The 22,156-nt window shown below is 41.7% G+C and overlaps 1 protein-coding gene across 2 annotated transcripts in view; it reads right to left on the bottom strand.

Moving 5' to 3' along the window:
* The window catches only part of LOC143292849 (uncharacterized), a 290,755-nt gene that overhangs the window by 99,203 nt on the left and 169,396 nt on the right, over positions 1-22,156 (bottom strand). For both annotated transcript variants that reach the window (XM_076603474.1, XM_076603475.1), the window contains exons 98-108: positions 20,899-21,084; positions 19,629-19,757; positions 17,535-17,717; positions 11,984-12,106; positions 9,378-9,563; positions 7,062-7,190; positions 4,360-4,542; positions 3,806-3,928; positions 3,199-3,384; positions 2,647-2,769; positions 2,131-2,313 (exon numbers count right to left, since the gene is read on the bottom strand). In XM_076603474.1, coding sequence (XP_076459589.1) covers positions 2,131-2,313; positions 2,647-2,769; positions 3,199-3,384; positions 3,806-3,928; positions 4,360-4,542; positions 7,062-7,190; positions 9,378-9,563; positions 11,984-12,106; positions 17,535-17,717; positions 19,629-19,757; positions 20,899-21,084 — 1,734 coding nt within the window. The remainder of the gene's footprint in view (positions 1-2,130; positions 2,314-2,646; positions 2,770-3,198; positions 3,385-3,805; positions 3,929-4,359; positions 4,543-7,061; positions 7,191-9,377; positions 9,564-11,983; positions 12,107-17,534; positions 17,718-19,628; positions 19,758-20,898; positions 21,085-22,156) is intronic.

Here is a 22,156-nt window from a genome sequence, read left to right on the forward strand (position 1 = left end):
TGTCTTTGTTTCCAACTTACGGTTACTTCATCGAAATTTGAAGCTGACAACGTATTTGTCAGACATTTGAATTACGTATTTTTCTCTTCCAAAATGGCTTTTGAAATTTAGAGATATACATTTAGTGCTCGCTTCTAGAGCTTGTCTCCATGAATTCTGAAAATGATTTTTCAACGCTGTATTGACATTCCTGCAGAAAGATTCCATATCTAAGAAGGATTGAACATCCCAAACACTGCCATACAGATCTTATCAAATCTGTCTGATATTACTAATCCATTTTGAAAAACAAATAGCATTTCTATATAAATTTGATAAAATCAAGTGTATTTTCCCAGAACATTTTCCTGCGTTCGATAACACAAAGCCAGTCCAAAATCGAACCAATCACTAATACACTAATTGGATAATACCGTTTTCTCCAAAAATCATTTGGGTCATGGCATTCCTTTTCAATCTGAACAAGCGTGTCGAAAAAAAACACAACCAGTTCCAATTATTCAAGTATATATTACATTTTCATAACCCAGTATTTTTGCACTATATAACAAAATGGAACAACCATAGACTGGTACATGTTAAGAACAACATGTACAGGAAAACCTTGATTTCTGGCTGACTGAAGTAACGAAAACAGCTTTTTAAGCATGTTCATAAATCAATGTTTTCACTTCATAAAAAGTGCCCTTCCTACTAATTTCGATACTTTATATATTTAAAAGAATCGACGACATGCAAACATGCATCACTAGATTTAAAACCAGGCTTCTGCTTTTTTGTAGAATTAAATACCAACACTTTTGTCTTCTTTTCATTAACATCTAGTTTCCATTTTAAACAATATTTATGAAAGACATTGGGAGACTGTTGTAATCCTTCTTTCATCTCAGAAATTAAAAGTGTGTCATCAGCATACAAGAATACAAACAACCGCATGTATGCTCGTTCAAAAACGTCTCTAAATCATTCAGATAATAATAATAATACATACTAATGGATACTTATATGGCACTCTATCCAGAAATGCGCTCTAGGTGGTTTAGAAAAAACACTTTTGTTTGCATAACACATTACATCACTGTTACATACACACACCCAAATGTGACTAAACACACACACACACACACACACACACACACACACACACACACACACACACACACACACACACACACTGCATACATACATTTTAACATACATGTGTACCTAATAGCTACCCTCAATACATACGCACACATAGATACACACAAACACACACACAATACACATTCATATACATGCATGTAGTTATGTATACATACATATGTATACATACATTTTGTCAAGCACAGCTAACACAAAGGAAGTGGACCTGCCACAACTGAACTTATTGCTGAGGGAAAAGGTGAGTTTTAAGTCGAGATTTAAAGATACAAGGGAATCAGAATGACGGAGGTTATCAGGGAGCTTCTTTCACGTCTTTGGCGATTGAAAAGAAAACGATATGTGTCCATAGGTCTTACTTCTGATACAGAGAAAAAACAACGGAGACAGATTTTCTCCTTGTCGTACACCCTTAGAAATACTAAAGGAGTCCGATATCGCACCATTACAAACGAACAAACAAAAACAAAACAAAAACAACCCCCCCCCCCCCAAAAAAAAAAAAAAAAAGCAAACAAACAAAAAACAAACAAAACAACAACAACAAAAAACCACAAAAAAACACCACACCCATACACACCAAGGTACAGTCATATTGAAAGCGAGAGATAGAGAGAAGAGAAGAAGAGTGAGTGAGAGAGAGAGAGAGAGAGAGAGAGAGAGAAAGAAAGAAAGTAAGAGAGAGAGAGAGAGATCCAAACAGAGGACAGAGAGTTTCAGTTTCAGTTTCAGTAGCTCAAGGAGGCGTCACTGCGTTCGGACAAAACCATATACGCTACACCACATCAGCCAAGCAGATGCCTGACCAGCAGCGTAACTCAACGCGCTTAGTCAGGACAGAGAGAGGGAGGAGATGGAGAGGGAAAGGGAGACTGAGACAGTGAAAGAGCAAACTGAAATCGAGAAGAGACATAAAGAGAGAGATAGAGAGGCAGGAGAGGAAGAAGAGGTTGGTAGAGGGGGAGAAGAGAAAGAAAAAGCGCTCACCCCATCAGCATCAGAAGCCGTAACTTGTTCAACCACAGTACCAAGGGCATAGGTCTCAGCGATGGTCACCTCATACACGGCTCGAGTGAACACGGGAGCATTGGGGTTGCGACTCACTACGATGTCCACTGTCGCTGTCGCCGTCTTTGCCGGGGAGGCATTGTCGTAGGCGACAACACGAAGCTGTTATCACAAGATAACAAGAGGTGGAAATCAGGGGAGCTCACCGATAAAAGAAGAAGATCACTGAAATAGGTGTTGTCTCGCTTCCATACAACACTGCATATGTATGAATATAATATGATATGAAATAGGGATAAATACTACGTAATATATTTGAAGTAACTGGTTCAAGAATGGTAATAGAATCGTTAATGTCGATGTTACCTCTACCTCAGAATTATTTTCCACTGGGATCCTTAATGTAAAGTAACCTCAACGTTGAAATCAAAAGAAACCCGTTCTTTGTGATGTCACTAGAGAACGAAGCCATCTGGCATGAAGTCTTGTCAATACCTTGTAGGTTTCGGCAATGTCTTCCTTCAGATTATTGCGCACAGTGACGATGCCAGTGTTAGACTCCACATCAAAGTAGTATGAGGCCTGGAAATCTCCAATGACAGAGTAGACAATGGCTCCCTGAAAAAAACAACATTCATTTTTTACAAAAGCCCTGATGGTTTCATACTCGCGCCTATCGTTCAATTCATTAAGAAAGAGATCAAACACACAATTGTGTTTTATTGTCTGAATCATGCAGTAGCTTCATAATAATGTTCGCGGCAAACTGAAAAGATGCTGAAAGCAATGCCAAAAAGTATCACAGAAAACAGCCGAAGGGCACAAAATAAATGTACCAACACTCTATAATTTACAAAAGCTAAGAAATGTGTAACATTTTTTCTACAAAAAACTGTTTAATGACAACACCAAAAATGATAATTGGTAACGATACTGGTTTTATTTCACCGGTTACACACACATTTAAAGACAGCTTCAGTCTCTAAGCAGGATCATGGCACTGAGGCAGTCTGAATCCACGCTGTATAAAACAGGTTCCAGACTGACCTTGAGGTCGGAATCGACAGCGGTGACCTGGTAGACAGAAGTACCAATGGCTGTAGTCTCCAGCAGACTAGTGCTGTATGGCGTCCTCTGGAACACTGGAGGCGCTTCGTCACGAACCACGTTGACAATGACACTAGCTGTTCCTGTGCGAGCTGGGTTACTCATGTCGTCTGCCAGAACCAAGAACTGGAAAACGAAACTGAGATTATAAAATGCTGTCCCAACTGGCACACAGTAAATTGTTGATAAGAATGACTTAACAACAACAAAGCAAACTGAACAAAAGGTATAACAAAAGAGGGACAACAGAATGGAAGAAAATAAAAGAACGGAACAATACAAAAAAGATATGGACAAAGAATGAAAAGGGAAATGAAACTTAACCAAAAATTAACAATCAAGCAAAAGCTTGATGAAAGTGAACACTGGCATTTCCTGTTATCTAACCACCCCTCCCTTGTATTCTTTCTCCCTCATTATCAGCATCACCAACTGTTCCAAGAACAACAGCAGCACGTGAAGTGGCAACTGCAGTCCCCTGCTGCAAAATTAGCCACAGCATCAATAGTATGACGAGAAAGTGCCAACGGCAGCATGATTGACCTACCCTGAACTGTGTGGTATCTGTGCTCAGCAGCGTCTTCCTGAGGGAGATGATGCCAGTGTCCCCATTGAGATAGAAGAACTCCTGGTCGATGGGGTCACCCACCAGGCTGTAGCGAAGCACGTCCTGAACACAGAAATGATTGCATTTGCATTTGGCTGCTTGGTCTGTGGGCTGTCTGTATGAAGGAGAAAGGTGTAAGGCACATAAATGTACACAGAATGAAGGACTGCTTCTGTATTTGAATGCTTTAACAGCTTGCTGTCTGTATGAAGGATAAAGTGAAAGGCATATGATTTTAAGCGATAGAGAGAAATCTGGGGAGGGATTGGAGAGAGACAGATAGAGAGTGGTGAAGCTGAAGGGAGAGAGGGGTAGTCAGATGATACAATACATCAGAACGCATACCCAGTAAACTGAATCTACTAAATACACACACACACACACACACACACACACACACACACACACACACACACACACAGACAGACACACGCAGACATACACACAAAAAAACACAAAACACACACACACACACGCGCGGGATAACCACTCACGCCATCCCCGTCAGTGGCATTGACATCCACAATGCTGGAGCCGATGCCAATGCTTTCCACCACACTGCGCTGGTAAATGGCCGGGTTGAATGTGGGGCCATTGGGGTTGCGGTCCACGAAGATGGTCGCTGTAGCCGTTGCGATGTTGTTGGGGTACACAGTGTCGTAGGCAATCACAGCCACCTGGAGATGCCAGTGACAGGATTACAATTACTGGTGATCAAGTGGCACAGTTGGTAAAATGATGCGGTTGTGTTTGGAGACAATCACAGCAACTTGTCTCTCCAGTTGTGAGTGGAGCGAGGTCAGACTATTCAGAGTTAATGAAAACCCAGCAGCATCAAGAAACAAGAGAGGCAAGGCCTTCAAGACTCACCTGTGATACTTTATCCAATAATCATGAGAAAAAAAAGAGATAAATAAATCGTTAAAATGGGTCCTGTACTGGATATTCATGGCCTGGCTTCGCTGACGAAGATCTAGGAAGGGCGTTGTCCACGTCTGATGCAGGCACGCTCATGGCTGACAAGGCCAATGCGGGAAAAGCAGAGTCGGCCGCAGCGGCTGCAAGGGAAAGTCTGGTCTGGGTTCGCGGCTGCAGCGTCGTGGTTCTTCCTCCTTCTGCGTTTGTCCTCAAGGCTGGCCCTGCGGTTGTTTTCGAAGGAGGAGACAGCTTGGTGGATGGTGCGTCGCCAGGTCTCTCGATCAGCGGCTACTGCGGACCACTGGCGATGGTCAATGTGACAGGCACCGAGAGCTTTCTTCAAGGAGTCTTTGTATCTCTTCTTGGGTGCTCCTCTGTCACGGTGGCCAGTGGACAGTTCGCCATACAGCGCGATCTTGGGCAGGCGGTGGTCCTCCATCCTGGACACGTGCCCTGCCCAACGTAGCTGGGTCTTTAGCAGCACTGCCTCGATGCTGATAGTCTTTGCCTGCTCCAGGACCTCGACATTTGTGATGTAGTCACTCCAGTGGATGCTGAGGATGGTGCGAAGGCAGCGCTGGTGAAAGCGATCAAGCAGTCGTATGTGGTGCCGGTAGGTGACCCAGGTTTCGGAGCCATACAACAGGGTGGGCAGTACAACAGCTCTGTACACGCTGATCTTTGTGTCTTTCTTCAGGTGTTTGTTGTTCCACACTCTCTTGTACAGCCTGCCGAATGCGCTGTTATTAATCAGCTTTTAAAACAACAACAAACACACAAACAAAAAAACAGGCCTGCTAACTGGATGGAACCATGGATATTCTGTTCAGAAACAAGTCGTGCTATTCCCCAGCGCTATGCAGCATCTGACGTCGTTCTACCATATTTTATATCTTAAGCTACGGGTCTTTTTTGCTGTGATAAAAACATCATTGCATTTGAAGTACAATACTATTTAAGTCATGTTTTCTTGACACATCTCGATTGTTTAAGAAATTCTTTAAATTCGGCCGTAAAGGAAACGTTGACATCGCCTCAGGCACACTGCAACATATATAGATCTGCACAAACTAATCCAACTGAAAGAAACGTTCGATTCAATTTTTTTATGTTCATTCCAGATAATTCAGTATCCACTTTAGAATATTCATAAGCAGTAAACATGTCGATGGTGTAGTTAGTGTCACTGTAAGTGTTCTGTTCAGAATTTTTATTTCTTTTCTTGCAATTGCTAACAAGTAAAACGATGTCGTGCCGGTTTTTTTTTTTTTTTTTTTTTTTACCAAGCATAGCCTTCGTTCCGGCAAGGGTAAATAACGTTTTCGGATTCTGGAAGTTGCCTCGACGAAATAAACCGTTAATAATCCGGATATACTATTTAATTTGGGAGAATTAAAACCTATGGTTGGTATGACTGTGAAGATTTTTTTTCTATCTATGTTTAAGCCAAATCTGGTATTGGCAGACAAAGTATTTCCAGAGAAAATGGCAATGTTTAAGTTTACCACTAACACACAGATATACACACAGACACACACATAGACAACCGAACATCAGGTTATGACAGGTACATTTGTTTACACAAGTGAGTCAAACAATGCACCAGCCTGGTGAAACAAAAACCAAGCAAGGTCTTTAACACAAATCATTGATAGCTTTCGTGGACATCATACGTTTGTGTGTGTGTGTGTGTGTGTGTGTGTGTGTGTGTGTGTGTGTGTGTGTGTGTGTGTGTGTGTGTGTTTTGTGTGTGTGTGTGTGTGTGTGTGTGTGTGTGTGTGTGTGTGTGTGTGTGTGTGTGTGAGTGTGAGTGCACTTGTGTACGAGAGTGCGTGTGTGAACTGGGGATGCTTCAATGGCAGTGTGATTGTTCAACGCTGTGATGATTATTACAAAACAATATTTCATAATGTTTGCTTTGTGACCAGTCCACAGGCAATCTATGTGTTTAATTACGTATTTATTTACGGATATATTTAATGTTGATCGCCTTTTTTTCCTTATCCATTTGTGCACTTACTCACTGATAATTGCATGTTTTTCAATTCATATTATCTTGTAACCTAAACATGTACATATACATATAATAGAATATAACATGATTTGATATGATATGATGTGATATGATGTGATGCGATGCGATACAATACTATGCTATATGATACCATGCAATATAATATAGAAACTGATAAACTAGGTAATGTTAAGAAGAAACAAAACAAAACAAAACAAAACAAAAATGAACAAGGGAAGAGTGGTACGGATGAAAAGTGCTCACAAAGTAGGTGGTGGAAAGCAGACTGTCAAGAGCCAGGGACTGCTTGACGAAGATGTCTCCGGAGATGCGGTTAACATCGAAGAAGGTGGGCGCTGGGTAGTTGCCCACCACTTGGTACCGGATCTCTCCCTGCAGCACAACAATAATTCAGTTATCATTAACTGCATGCACTGAGCGCTATTTCGCTATGAGCTATGGCATTTTGACTCTTACACTTGAGCAGGTCAGATTCAATTCAAATTTACTGCACGTCCTAAGCGGTTTTACTGGGACGTAAGACAGTCATATCGATGAAAGATTTTGTATAGTGAGAGTCAGTTTACTTGCTTTCATACATCTCACTATGGCATTCATACGGGTTAACAGTCGGCCTCCTCAAGATCCCCACCAAGATAGACTGTCCCCTAAATCTCCACAGTCTGATCAAATCCTTCGATGACGACATCTAGGATACAGTCCAGTATTGTGGCAGCACTTCAGACACTTTCAGCATTAACAGCGGAGTGAAACAGGGTCACATTCTTTTCGGTTCCATGCTGTTTGGGATCCTGTCCTCAGTGCGCCTGCAGTAGGCATTTCGGTCATTAACAAAAGGCATTCGCCTGCATACCAGATCAGACGGAAGACTGCACCATTTCACGCCTCTGGGCTAATGCGTAAGAAACTAATCAGTGACATGCTCTTTGCTGATGACGTAGCACTTACAGCCCACACTGCAGAGTACTTGCAGTCACTATTCGATCACTTTTCTCTGATGACGTAGCACTTACAGCCCACACTGTACAGTACTTGCAGTCACTATTCGATCACTTTTCTCTGATGACGTAGCACTTACAGCCCACACTGCAGAGTACTTGCAGTCACTATTCGATCACTTTTCTCTGATGACGTAGCACTTACAGCCCACACTGTACAGTACTTGCAGTCACTATTCGATCACTTTTCTCTGATGACGTAGCACTTACAGCCCACACTGTACAGTACTTGCAGTCACTATTCGATCAATTTGAGCTGACCATCAGCCAGAAAAAGACAGACGTGTTAATCCAAGATATTAATGCACACCAGCAATTTTTTCATCGACAACTATAATCTGGTAGTCGTATGAGAATTTACATACCACCTTAGCTCTACGATTACAGATAAAGGCATTCTTTCTCTAAAACTAAACAAGTGTACTGACAAAGCTGCTTCTGAAAGAGAAAAATGTTGTTAAAAACTAAGCAGCCTTCAGGACACTCAACAGCTGATCAAATTTTCATATCAATATCTGTTGTACAAAAAACATGAAAAGAGGGGAAAAGAAAGACTATGTAGCATTCACTGCGAAAATTTTTTTGACAAAAATGACAGAAGATGCTTATCGGTCGTGCTAAGTATATGGGGATATTAAGGAAAATAGTCAAGGTGAGAAACAGCATGTTTGAAAATGCATTATGTTGTGTCAGAAGTGGATATAAAAAAAAGTGTACGAGTCCCCTGAAGCATAAAACAAAGATGTTTTATCAAGTCCGAAGATTTTCTGTTTATCATTAATAGTGTTTCAGAAGTGAATCAGAAAGGTGGAAAACACAGGGTTCAGCTTTCACTTTTAACCGAAGAAATCTATTCCCCTTTGCTGATGATACAATATTGCATCAGTATCACATAACCCTGATGGGCAACAAAAGCAGTTGTCTGTACCGGACATAGCGTCAAACAAGTCATGGTCTGACAAAAGTGGTTTTCTTTTCAGAAAAGGGAGATTTCGTACAAGTGCCTTGGATTGACACTCAACAAAAGCTTGTCATTCTTCTTCTTTGCTTGTGGGTGTGCAACTCCCACGTTCACTCGTATATACAAGAGTGGGCTTTTACGTGCATGACCGTTTTTTTTTACCCCGCCATGTAGGCAGCCATACTCCGTTTTCGGGGGGGGGGGGGGGTGCATACTGGGTATTGTTTCCATAACCCACTGAACGCTTGTCAATTAATTAGGCTGTCAAAGCAAATAAAACAGTGACAGACACCAGAGGCTCGGAAAACATCAAAAGAAGACATCAAAATTTCGTTTACACGTTTTTGACTTGCAAATCCAACCCATCCTAGCGACTACATAATTCCTGGGAACTGTCCCTTTAAAGGATAGCTCACCCTTACTTGAGGGGCTATGTATCTACAAACAATAAAAGTTCATTCATTCATTCATTCATTCATCTCTCTCTCTCTTTCTCACACACCCACATGCATGTTCTCTCTCTCTCTCTCTCTCTCTCTCTCTCTCATGCACTCTCTCTTTCTCTCACTCTCCCCGCTTCATTCTTTCCCCTCTCCCCACCTGCAAATCAGCGTCCACAGCGGTGGCTCTGAGCACAGTGGAATTGATGGCAGTGCTGCGCTGCACAGTGGTACGGTACGGCAGCTGCACGAAGTTGGGTGACGCCTGGTCACGCAGGATGGTGATGATCGCCACAGTGGTTCCAAACTGCTCAGGACTGCCCTGGTCTCTCGCACGGATGTTCAGCTGCAACAGAGTTGTTACTGATTGTTGAAATTACCAACAACCCGGTTTGCTATATGGAATCATCAATGTTTTTAAGTACCAACAGCTAAGCATTCTTCTTTTTTGCAGGCCTATCACCCGGACCACTTCAGTAGCATTATCCCCACGCTGCTCACCCCGAGCCTCCAGCAATCGTTGTTTGGTCACCAAGCGGCCACACAACAGAGGAGACCCTGTACTGCCGCTGAATCATTTCGGTAGTGTTGAATCGTGTCTGTTTTGACTGAGTGAGCGTGCCACATAAGTAGAGACCACCGCTACATTCCTCCAGTGACATCTCCAAGAATCTGTTACTACCATCGCTACTGCTGCTGCTACTTCTACTGTTGCTGCCGCTGCTGCTGCTATTACTACTTCTACCACTACTAATTTTCTTTCTCAACTCTGTGAAGTATGATCAGGGCGCCGCACAGAAGAATTGTTCAGACTTCCCCAGGTCCATCGGTCGTGTATCAAAGCTGGGGCCTCTGCAAACGGTTATCTTCTCTGTTCTGCACGTTGGGTTAGGCCGCTGGTCAGGCTTCTGCTTAGCAGATGTGGAGTAGCGTATATGGATTTGTCCGAACGCATTGACGCCTCCTTGAGTAACTGAACTAAACTGAACTGAATAGTTGTCAGTCTATTGCTTTTTTTCTGTCTTCTCTTCCGTTTCCCTGAATGATTGTTTAAGCAAGTCCAATGGATCTTGTGGCCGTATCAGCGTAGCTTTGTTTTCTCGACAGGTTATCAGCAGATCTTCGTATGGCCCACTGTGCTGCTTGATGATATGGCGCGCTTATGATCAGTGTATTTGATTTTTAGTATTTTGCGACAACACCGTTTTTTCTTTCCAGATCCGGCACAAGAGTCCATTTCTCGCATGTATACAGGAAGATGGAATGTGCTAGTGTACGCAGGAGTCTGAACTTGTGTTTCATGGAAATGTGGCTGTCCTTCAATTTTGGTTTCAGTCTGGACAGTGATGATGTTGTCTTTGCTTTTCTGTTTGGATCCTTCATTGCTGATGATGGATACCAGGTGTGCGAACAGCTCCTAACTTCTTTCCCTGGACAGTTATATAAGCAGTGATGGCAGGGTTGTGCCAGGTTATCAACTTTTTTTTTTCGGCGCTGTTTTCCATGCCATATCTAGTTGATGCTTCCTCCAGTCTTTTAACAAACTAGGTGAGTTCTTGCTCACTATCTGCCAAGCCATCGATGTAGTCTGCGAAACGAAGATTCGAGATATTTCTTCCTCCAAAGTTGACTGTGCTGACCTGATCTTCAATTGCGTCGGAAAACAATTACACATAAAAATGTACACATAATAACATAATCAAACCAGATGAAAAATAGAATGAAAATTACAAAAGAACTAGACAACGGGCAAGAAACACGTCGCATGTGTGTGTGTGTGTGTGTGTGTGTGTGTGTGTGTGTGTGTGTGTGTGTGTGTGTGTGTGTGTGTGTGTGTGTGTGTGTGTGTGTGTGTGTGTGTGTGTGTGTAAGTGTGTGTGTGTGTGAGTGTGTGTGTGTGTGTGTGTGTGTGTGTGTGTGTAAGTGTGTGTGTGAGTGTGTGTGTGTGTGTGTGTAAATGTGTATATGTGTGTGTGTGTGTGTGTGTGTGTGTGTGTAAGTGTGTATGTGTGTGAGTGTGTGTATGTGTGTGTGTGTGCGCGCGCGCGCGTGCGTGTGTTTGTGTGTGTGCGTGCATGCAAGGAATGTGTGTTAGTGTGCACGTTATTAAAACAAACGTAGACTTACTTGCAGACAGAGAAAAGAAAAAAATGGATGACGTTGCGGTGTTTTGACAAAAGTTAACACAAACAATACAAAACAATTAGTATGACTGCCTGTGCATGTGTATACATGCATGCGGCGAGTGTGTGTGTGTGTGTGTGTGTGTGTGTGTGTGTGTGTGTGTGTGTGTGTGTGTGTGTGTGTGTGTGTGTGTGTGTGTGTGTGTGTGTGTGTGTGTGTGTGTGTGTGTGTGTGTGTGTTGGATGGATTCCAGTATGATATTTCTTATTTTTGTGTTCCTTATAGTTATATGGTCTTGTTGTTTATTTCAGTGTGTTATTTTTGTTGGCCCTTTTGGGATGTGTTCATGACCTCTCCCTCTCCGTCTGTGTGTGTGTGTGTGTGTGTGTGTGTGTGTGTGTGTGTGTGTGTGTGTGTGTGTGTGTGTGTGTGTGTGTGTGTGCGCGCGCGCGCACGTGTGCGTGTGTGTATGTGCGTCTTTGCATTAATTTTGTCTACGTCTCTGACTGTGTGCGTGTGACTCAAAGACATACAGAGAGAAAAAATAGATATAAAGATATGATAGATAGATAGATAGATAGAGAGAGAGAGAGAATGAGAATGACAATGAAATAGAAAGAAGAGCTTTGTCTCTTCACTGACCGTGTCGGTGACCTGAGACCCCTGAGTGAGCAGCTTCTTCAGAGAGATGACTCCTGTCTCGGGGTTGAGGTAGTAGTACTCCAGGGCACGGGACTCTCCCAGCAGCTCGTACTTAACAACATCCTGTGCAAAACACATAGCACAGCTTTGAGTTCCTTTGACACAATGCTATGCGAAATACATAGTAAAGCTTTGAGTTCCTTTGACACAATGCTGTGCGAAAAATACAGTAAAGCTTTGAGTTCCTTTGACACAATGCTATGCGAAATACATTGCAAAGCTTTGAGTTCCTTTGACACAATGCTGTGCGAAATACATAGCAAAGCTTTGAGTTCCTTTGACACAATGCTATGCGAAATACAGTGCAAAGCTTTGAGTTCCTTTGACACAATGCTATGCGAAATACAGTGCAAAGCTTTGAGTTCCTTTGACACAATGCTATGCGAAATACATAGCAAAGCTTGGAGTTCCTTTGACACAATGCTGTGCAAAATACATAGTAAAGCTTTGAGTTCCTTTGACACAACGCTATGCGAAATACATAGTAAAGCTTTGAGTTCCTTTGACACAATGCTGTGTGAAAAATACAGTAAAGCTTTGAGTTCCTTTGACACAATGCTGTGCGAAATACATAGTAAAGCTTTGAGTTCCTTTGACACAATGCTGTGCGAAATACATAGCAAAGCTTTGAGTTCCTTTGACACAATGCTGTGCGAAATACATTGCAAAGCTTTGAGTTCCTTTGACACAATGCTGTGCGAAATACATTGCAAAGCTTTGAGTTCCATTGAAATGATGTTGCGCAAAACACATGACATAAATATATATACTTTTTTTTTTACACAATGCTGTGCAAAACACGTGGAATAGCTTTGAGTTCCTTTGTCACAATGCTGTGTAAAACACAGTATAGCTTTGAGTTCCTTTGTCATAATGCTGTGTAAAACACAGTATAGCTTTGAGTTCCTTTGTCATAATGCTGTGTAAAACACAGTATAGCTTTGAGCTCCTTTGTCATAATGCTGTGTAAAACACATAGTATAGCTTTGAGTTCCGTTGTCATAATGCTGTGTAAAACACAGTATAGCTTTGAGTTCCTTTGTCACAATGCTGTGTAAAACACAGTATAGCTTTGAGTTCCTTTGTCACAATGCTGTGTAAAACACATATTATAGCTTTGAGTTCCTTTGTCACAATGCTGTGCAAAACACACAGTATAACTTTGAGTTCCTTTGTCACAATGCTGTGTAAAACACGGTATAGCTTTTGAGTTCCTTTGTCACAATGCTGTGTAAAACACATAGTATACCTTTTGAGTTCCCTTGTCACAATGCTGTGTAAAACACATAGTATAGCTTTGGGTTCCTTTGTCACATTGCTGTGCAAAACACACAGTATAGCTTTGAGTTCCTTTGTCACAATGCTGTGTAAAACACATAGTATAGCTTTTGAGTTCCTTTGTCACAATGCTGTGTAAAACACATAGTACAGCTTTGGGTTCCTTTGTCACATTGCTGTGCAAAACACACAGTATAGCTTTGAGTTCCTTTGTCACAATGCTGTGTAAAACACATAGTATAGCTTTTGAGTTCCTTTGTCACAATGCTGTGTAAAACACATAGTATAGCTTTGAGTTCCTTTGTCACAATACTGTGCAAAACAAACAGTATAGCTTTCAGTTCCTTTGGACACAATATTGTGCAAAAACACGTGGCATAGCTTTGAGTTCGTGTGTTACAGTAATGTGCCCCCTAACCCCCTTCCCCTGACCCCCAAAAGTACAACACTGACTTCCTGTAAAACAGCGCTCCTTCAACGGTACCCTCTTCCCTGAAAGCGCAACTATGAATTTTTTTTTTATTACAGTGCTGTGTCCCCTTCCCTACAAGAACAGCTTTGAATTCCTGTAACACCGTGATTTGTTCATCAAGCTCCCTGCCCCCCCCCCTCGCCTCCCCCTCTCTTCCTAAGCACACCTTTGAGTTCCTGTAATACAGTTCTGCGCAGAAAGCAACATTGCTTTGAATTCCTGTAAAATACTGTGTTGCGTTCCATTTAAACCCTACCCACCACCACAAAAGGTATAATTACAGTAACTGAGTGCGGTGCAAACCACGTTGCATACCTCTGAGTTTCTGTAATATTGCGCTGTACCCCCCCTACACCTACCACACCGCCGCGAAAAAGAAAAGCTTTGAATTCCTGTAATTCTTTGTTGTGCAAAACACGCAACATGTTCTTGAGTTTCTGTGGTAAAGTATTTTGCAAAAAACCCAAAAACAAAACAAACAAAAAACAACAACAACAAAACAAAAACACAAATACATTACCTTAAGTAACAGTAATAATCGTAATACAGTACTATGCAAATTGCTAACTATGGTACTATGCTGTGTAAAAAAAAAAGAACGAGTTTGAGTCCCTCTCATACACAAAAAAAACACCCGTAGAACAGTTTTGAGTTCCTTTTATATTGTGGCGTGCAAAACACATCCTGTTTTTACAGAACATGTCTCTGTTTGTGAAATACACCACTGTGCCTAACAGACAGGACCGCTTAGACTTCCTGACATACTGTGCTGTGCAAAACATGGAACAGCATAGATCCTGTAATACTGTGTTGTGCAAAACATGGAACAGCATAGATCCTGTAATACTGTGTTGTGCAAAACATGGAACAGCATAGATCCTGTAATACTGTGTTGTGCAAAACATGGAACAGCAGAGTTCCAGACATACTGTGCTGTGCAAAACATGGAACAACATAGAGTTCCTGTAATATTGTGCTGTGCAAAACATGGAACAACATAGAGTTCCTGTAATATTGTGCTGTGCAAAACATGGAACAGCAGAGTTCCTGTAATACTATGCTGTGCAAAACATGGAACAGCAGAGTTCCTGTAATATTGTGCTGTGCAAAACATGGAACAACATAGAGTTCCTGTAATACTGTGCTGTGCAAAACATGGAACAACATAGAGTTCCTGACATACTGTGCTGTGCAAAACATGGAACAACATAGAGTTCCTTACATACTGTGCTGTGCAAAACATGGAACAACAGAGTTCCTGTAATACTGTGCTGTGCAAAACATGGAACAACATAGAGTTCCTGACATACTGTGCTGTGCAAAACATGGAACAACATAGAGTTCCTTACATACTGTGCTGTGCAAAACATGGAACAACATAGAGTTCCTGACATACTGTGCTGTGCAAAACATGGAACAACATAGAGTTCCTGACATACTGTGCTGTGCAAAACATGGAACAACAGAGTTCTTGTGATACTATGCTGTGCAAAACATAGAACAACATAGAGTTCCTGACATACTGTGCTGTGCAAAACATAGAACAACATAGAGTTCCTGACATACTGTGCTGTGCAAAACATGGAACAACAGAGAGTTCCTGACATACTGTGCTGTGCAAAACATGGAACAGCAGAGTTCCTGACATACTGTGCTGTGCAAAACATGGAACAGCAGAGTTCCTGTAATACTGTGCTGTGCAAAACATGGAACAACAGAGTTCCTTACATACTGTGCTGTGCAAAACATGGAACAACAGAGTTCCTGACATACTGTGCTGTGCAAAACATGGAACAACAGAGTTCCTGACATACTGTGCTGTGCAAAACATGGAACAACATAGAGTTCCTTACATACTGTGCTGTGCAAAACATGGAACAACATAGAGTTCCTGACATACTGTGCTGTGCAAAACATGGAACAACATAGAGTTCCTTACATACTGTGCTGTGCAAAACATGGAACAACATAGAGTTCCTGACATACTGTGCTGTGCAAAACATGGAACAACATAGAGTTCCTGACATACTGTGCTGTGCAAAACATGGAACAACATAGAGTTCCTGACATACTGTGCTGTGCAAAACATGGAACAACATAGAGTTCCTGACATACTGTGCTGTGCAAAACATGGAACAACAGAGTTCCTGTAAAACTGTGCTGTGCAAAACATGGAACAACAGAGTTCCTGACATACTGTGCTGTGCAAAACATGGAACAACATAGAGTTCCTGACATACTGTGCTGTGCAAAACATGGAACAACACAGAGTTCCTGACATACTGTGCTGTGCAAAACATGGAACAACATAGAGTTCCTTACATACTGTGCTGTGCAAAACATGGAACAACAGAGTTCCTGTAATACTGTGCTGTGCAAAACATGGAACAACAGAGTTCCTGTAATATTGTGCTGTGCAAAACATGGAACAACATAGAGGTCCTTACATACTGTGCTGTGCAAAACATGGAACAACACAGAGTTCCTGACATACTGTGCTGTGCAAAACATGGAACAACAGAGTTCCTGACATACTGTGCTGTGCAAAACATGGAACAACATAGAGTTCCTGACATACTGTGCTGTGCAAAACATGGAACAACATAGAGTTCCTGACATACTGTGCTGTGCAAAACATGGAACAACATAGAGTTCCTGACATACTGTGCTGTGCAAAACATGGAACAGCAGAGTTCCTTACATACTGTGCTGTGCAAAACATGGAACAACATAGAGTTCCTGACATACTGTGCTGTGCAAAACATGGAACAACATAGAGTTCCTGACATACTGTGCTGTGCAAAACATGGAATAACATAGAGTTCTTTACATACTGTGCTGTGCAAAACATGGAACAACATAGAGTTCCTGACATACTGTGCTGTGCAAAACATGGAACAGCAGAGTTCCTGTAATATTGTGCTGTGCAAAACATGGAACAACAGAGTTCCTGACATACTGTGCTGTGCAAAACATGGAACAGCAGAGTTCCTGTAATACTGTGCTGTGCAAAACATGGAACAACATAGAGTTCCTGACATACTGTGCTGTGCAAAACATGGAACAACATAGAGTTCCTGACATACTGTGCTGTGCAAAACATGGAACAGCAGAGTTCCTGACATACTGTGCTGTGCAAAACATGGAACAACATAGAGGTCCTTACATACTGTGCTGTGCAAAACATGGAACAACACAGAGCTCCTGACATACTGTGCTGTGCAAAACATGGAACAGCATAGAGTCCCTGTAATACTGTGCAATGTAATAAATGGAACAGCTTAGTTTCAGTAATACTGTTCCGTGCAAAAGGCAAGGAACAGCTTTAGAGTTCATGCAAAACTATACTGTACAAAATACATGGAACAGCTTTGAGTTCCTGCAAAACTGTACTGTGCTAAACACATACCATGCACCTGATACTGCGGTGTAAATCTGGGCAAATCGTATGTGTATGCACCCATCTTTTAATGTGTGAAGCCGGTGGTCAACATGAGCTCATATCATACTGTTTGTTTTGTCTTTCATGGTTGTCATCACGATAATTAGTGCATACTAATATACATATATGCACATATAAGTCCTCTGCGGCAGGCGCTGGTTTCTGGGGGAACAAAACGTAAAGCGCTTTGAGCAGTATCTCTGGAAAACAAACGCGCTATATAAATGTCCATTATGAAGAGAGTGGCTGACATTAAGAGGGACGGGGAGGGTTAGAACAGAAAAAAACAACAAACTTACTAGGTCCTGATCGGTGGCAGTCACTTGCGTAATGCTTTTGCCAAGAGGATAGGTGTCGGGGATGGTGGCACGGTATGTGGCTGAGGAGAAGACTGGTTGGTTGATATTGCGTCGAACGTTGATAGTCACCTCGGCCGTGTCACGGCTATTGGGGTAGACCGAATCATATACCACCAGGCGGAGCTGAGAGACATTGGCTTGAGTCAGAACACATTTCTGGGGAGGAACTCCACGCCAGAAAGTATTTTGTTTTCCATAAACGATAAGGATAGCAGCTTCTCGATTGTGCACGATATAGTACACTACACAGACCCCCCCCCCCCCCCCCCCACACACACACACCCACCCACATATCTGTACAACTAATTTCTATTGACTTCGATACGGCCTTCGATATTAAATCTTCTGTTATGAAAGAAAATGAATGCAATAGTCAAGCCAATTGGACAAGTGCTTGAAACAGACAAGACAATTAAAAGAAATACATTGACATGGTTTCAGCTTAGATATGTCAAAGAATTTTTGTGTAAGATATGACTTTAAAAAAATGAGTATAGTGGACGACAACAGATGCAACTTTTGTTAAACTGACTGAGAAACAATACATCATTATTTATGGCTGTGTCCCACACCACAAGGATTCTGGAAGAAAACTGACTGTAGAACACTGTCATTAAATGCTGAACTGATTATGTGTGGTACTGATAAAATCTTGGGCAATGTTTTTACGTTTTCGTTCGCAGTTGTAGGATCAACCACACTAAACTAGGTGTGAAAACATTTATGAATGAACTGAAACATAGATATGCTATCGAAAAGCAAATACAGATGATTAAATTTGTTATGTTATGATGGTTTAAAAAATCGTTATATTGAACGTATTAAATCTGTGTATTCAAGTAGATTATGTCCTGGGACTCGACTTATTAATACTGTGTAAACTGTTCCAAGAAAAAAAAGAAGCAACGCTGACTATTTATAATTGTGTAGTTCAATTTTCCTGTCAACAATGGAGAAAAAATCAGAAAAAATGTAATCATTTTGTATGGGCTTAATGTTAAAGCATACAATCCCTTGCAACGTCGCGCTATTTCACGTAATTACAAAAAGATGATTGTATGTCAGTATGTTTGTTGTCAATATAAAGAAAGTTGTCCATATGAAGAATTATGATGTTTGTTCCATACTGTCTATGCGTTTTTGTGAATTTGCGGCAGTTACGGCGAGATGGAATCTGCTGGATATAAGATGCATCAAACGATGTTGATGCAAAAACTGTTAATAAAAACCAAGATTATTCTTCGCAAGAAAAGCAACAAAAAACAAGACTTGCTGGCGCTGCTGCCACTGCCATAAAATTTCGTCGCATGTTTCTTTTTGTTTCGTTGTCATTGCTGTCACAATTTTGCGTATCAACGTTAAGCACGTACTGCTTCCCTTTAACGGTTTAACTTGCATGGGTTAATTCCATTGATATGTTATAATGCTTACATACTACTAAATAAATGACATCAGTCTGATCTGATCTTCATAAATGTCTGATTTAATTATCTTAAAATACTTGTCCAAGAATATATCACTTCATTTGTAATAAACAGCTTACGAACAGCAGGTATAACCAATGGTTCGCTCTAAAACAATGTGTCTCATTATGTAAACTAAAGTCAATTGTGAAATGTTCACTGAGGTTTATCAACTCGTGCGCTTGAAGAGTTTTCATACAGATTACAGTCAGAAACGTTTTCAAGTGCACCGTCTTCATGAAGGTAATAGCTAAATATATCCCAATCAATATCTACCACCTTGCCAACTTTGGTTTATATGTTACTAATGCTGAGAAAATGCCATGTTCGACTCACACTCTCTCTCTCTCTCTCTCTCCCTCTCTCAGTCGAACACACAGAGAATCGAAACAGAATTAACAAAAGACTGACTTTATGTACACAGGAAAGTCATTAGACAAATAATAAATCATCCCATGAACACATCACAACAAAAGAGGTCATCAAACAGACCGATGAAATGACGTGGTAAAGGCAACACACAAACAATCGTTGCAATCCTTCACTGTGAACCACAACAAAAGGACCATACCACATAAGAAGTTCCCCGGTCGAACAGAAGAGCAGATCTGTCATACACAGTCACCAGGCCGTTCTGTCTGTTTACGGTGAAGAACGCTGGGGCCACACCGTCACCAATCACCTCGTATACAAGGGAACCCTGCATGACACAGGCACACGCACGTTCGTCAATGTGTTGTGTAATAGACTGTCTTCGATTGTGTGTGTTATGAGTCGGTGAGTGAACTTTGTCATCACGTAGATGTAGCCTCTGTGTGTGCGGGAAGGAAGGAGGGGGTAGGGGTGGGTGCAGAAGGAGAAGGCGAGGTTGAAAGAGGAATGTGTAGTTTGGTGGAAAGGAGGAAGGGGGCTGATGCGTTGTGTTACATTGTGATGTTTGCTGTGTGCTGGTGAAGGTACAAAGAAACTCACAAAACTTCAAGAACTACGCATGGGTTGAAATGATGCACATCGCCCCCCCCCCTCTCTCTCTTTATCTCTGTTTCTGTCTGTCTGTCGATTCTCTCTCCTTTCACTCTCTCTGCGTTATATTGCATTCATGCAGTAGCTTTGGTCTGTTATGAATAAACAATTAATTAACTAATTAATACATCAATTGATTAATCAAATCATTCATTGTTTTTCACTATGTTTTGTCATGACATTTATTTGAGTTAAAATCGGGATGCTTTCCCTGGGGAGGGTGCGTGGCCACAAGTGCAACGCCACCATTTTTTTCTGACTGCAAGTGGAGTTTTCTACCGATTTTTTTTACCAACACAACACGCTGGGGGCAAAACTTTTGCTGTTGTCGTGTGTTGTTTTACGTGCGCTAAGTGAAAGCTGCACACGGGACCTCGCTTTATCATCTCTTCCGAATGATTAGCACACTGACGACCACTCGAAATCAAGTGCAGCGTGCCTTGGGGAGTGAGGAGGGTGAGGGCTGCGGGGTGGGGTGCGTTAACTCTCTCCATACGAACGGCGAAAGGGACGACGTTAACAGCGTTTCACCCCAATTACCATCATCAAAATATTGCAGGCGGAAGGCTCTTATACTGAAGAGGTGAATGTTGACAAAGAATACCACAATTCTGACGACGGAAGCTAAAGGTTGGGTCATTCAGACACCCACTGGACATCCGAGGGGTCTGTGTAGAGGAGAAGAGAGGACGGGCCGTACTGAGTGGGTTAAAAATCCCGCTCTGTGAAAGGGACTGGACCTTGTGGACACTCACTTCCTAGTCAGTTGCATTACCGCTTGGCTACCGCTGGACCTCAAGTGGTCACCTGTAACTTACTCTGAGATCTGAATCGACAGCAGAGGCCTGGTAGACCGAGGTACCGTTGGCAGCGTTCTCAGTGACGCTGGCAAAGTAGGGATCGTCGAGGAAAATGGGCGCAGCGGCGTCACGGATGACGCTAATGGTCACGTTGCTGATGGAGGTCCTCTCCGGCACGCGCTGGTCTCTGGCACGCACTTGGAACTGCACACCCAATAGGACTCATTTTGATAATCTGACGTCTACCTGCTTTCCAACAAAATAATAGACGAAACGATTCACCATGTTTTTGTTTCAAAACGGGAAGATGAATGCGGTTTGTGACACTGTCCCTGCTTCTAAAGATGATAATAAATAATTAACGAATTAATGTAATTTATTTACCAGGGTAACAGAGTAAGCATACAATGCTTGTTTTCATCCAGCCCTCAAAAGATGGTGAGAAAACAAAAGGAAAATATCAAAACAACAAATAAATAAGAAAAAAACAACGAAACAACACTGAATCAAACTAGCATAAACATTACAAATCACAATGCATGACTGAACGTCTACCGTTGGTAAAGATGAATGAGAGAGAGAGAGAGAGAGAGAGAGAGAGAGAGAGAGAGAGAGAGAGAGAGAGAGAGAGAACGCTATAAGAAAGTCAAACCGAGTAATTCGATACGATAAGACTTGTTAAAATGGATATTTTGCGCCAGGTGCAACTCACTCTCCTGTACGGTGCAGATGTATGGGATTTACAATGCTGCAATAGACAGTGTTCAACGATTCATAATATAAACATACCTGGGGTTTGACAGGCGAACACAAAATGATCTTATTCATGGCGAATTACAACCGTTTCCAGGCATTTCTGTTATTCGATACCGTTTGAAACCGACACGAATGGAAGAACACAGTGGCCTTTCAATGCCAATGAAACAGTGTCAAGTTTAGCAAATAAAGGAAAAGTAAACTGGGCTTCTAAGGTTCCTTATTAGCAATGCATGGTTTCTTTTACTTGTGGAAAATCTGGGGATGGGTTGTGTAAACTCTTTTATACACATGTTCAAACAAAAACTTGCCGAATATGTTTGGTAAAACTGGAACAGTCATATCAATCACAGCGATAGACTTCTGGGGTACACTGAGATAACCCCAAAACAAATCATAACACAGAACCTTATCAATCGTATATTACATTATATATTATGTAGAAGTATAAGATATAACACTGGCAAGATTTCTATTTGGAATTTCAGATACTGCGGCACATACATAGTTTTCGGCACAA

Source organism: Babylonia areolata, chromosome 18, assembly GCF_041734735.1.
Source record: "Babylonia areolata isolate BAREFJ2019XMU chromosome 18, ASM4173473v1, whole genome shotgun sequence".
Taxonomy (NCBI): Eukaryota; Metazoa; Mollusca; class Gastropoda; order Neogastropoda; family Buccinidae; genus Babylonia; species Babylonia areolata.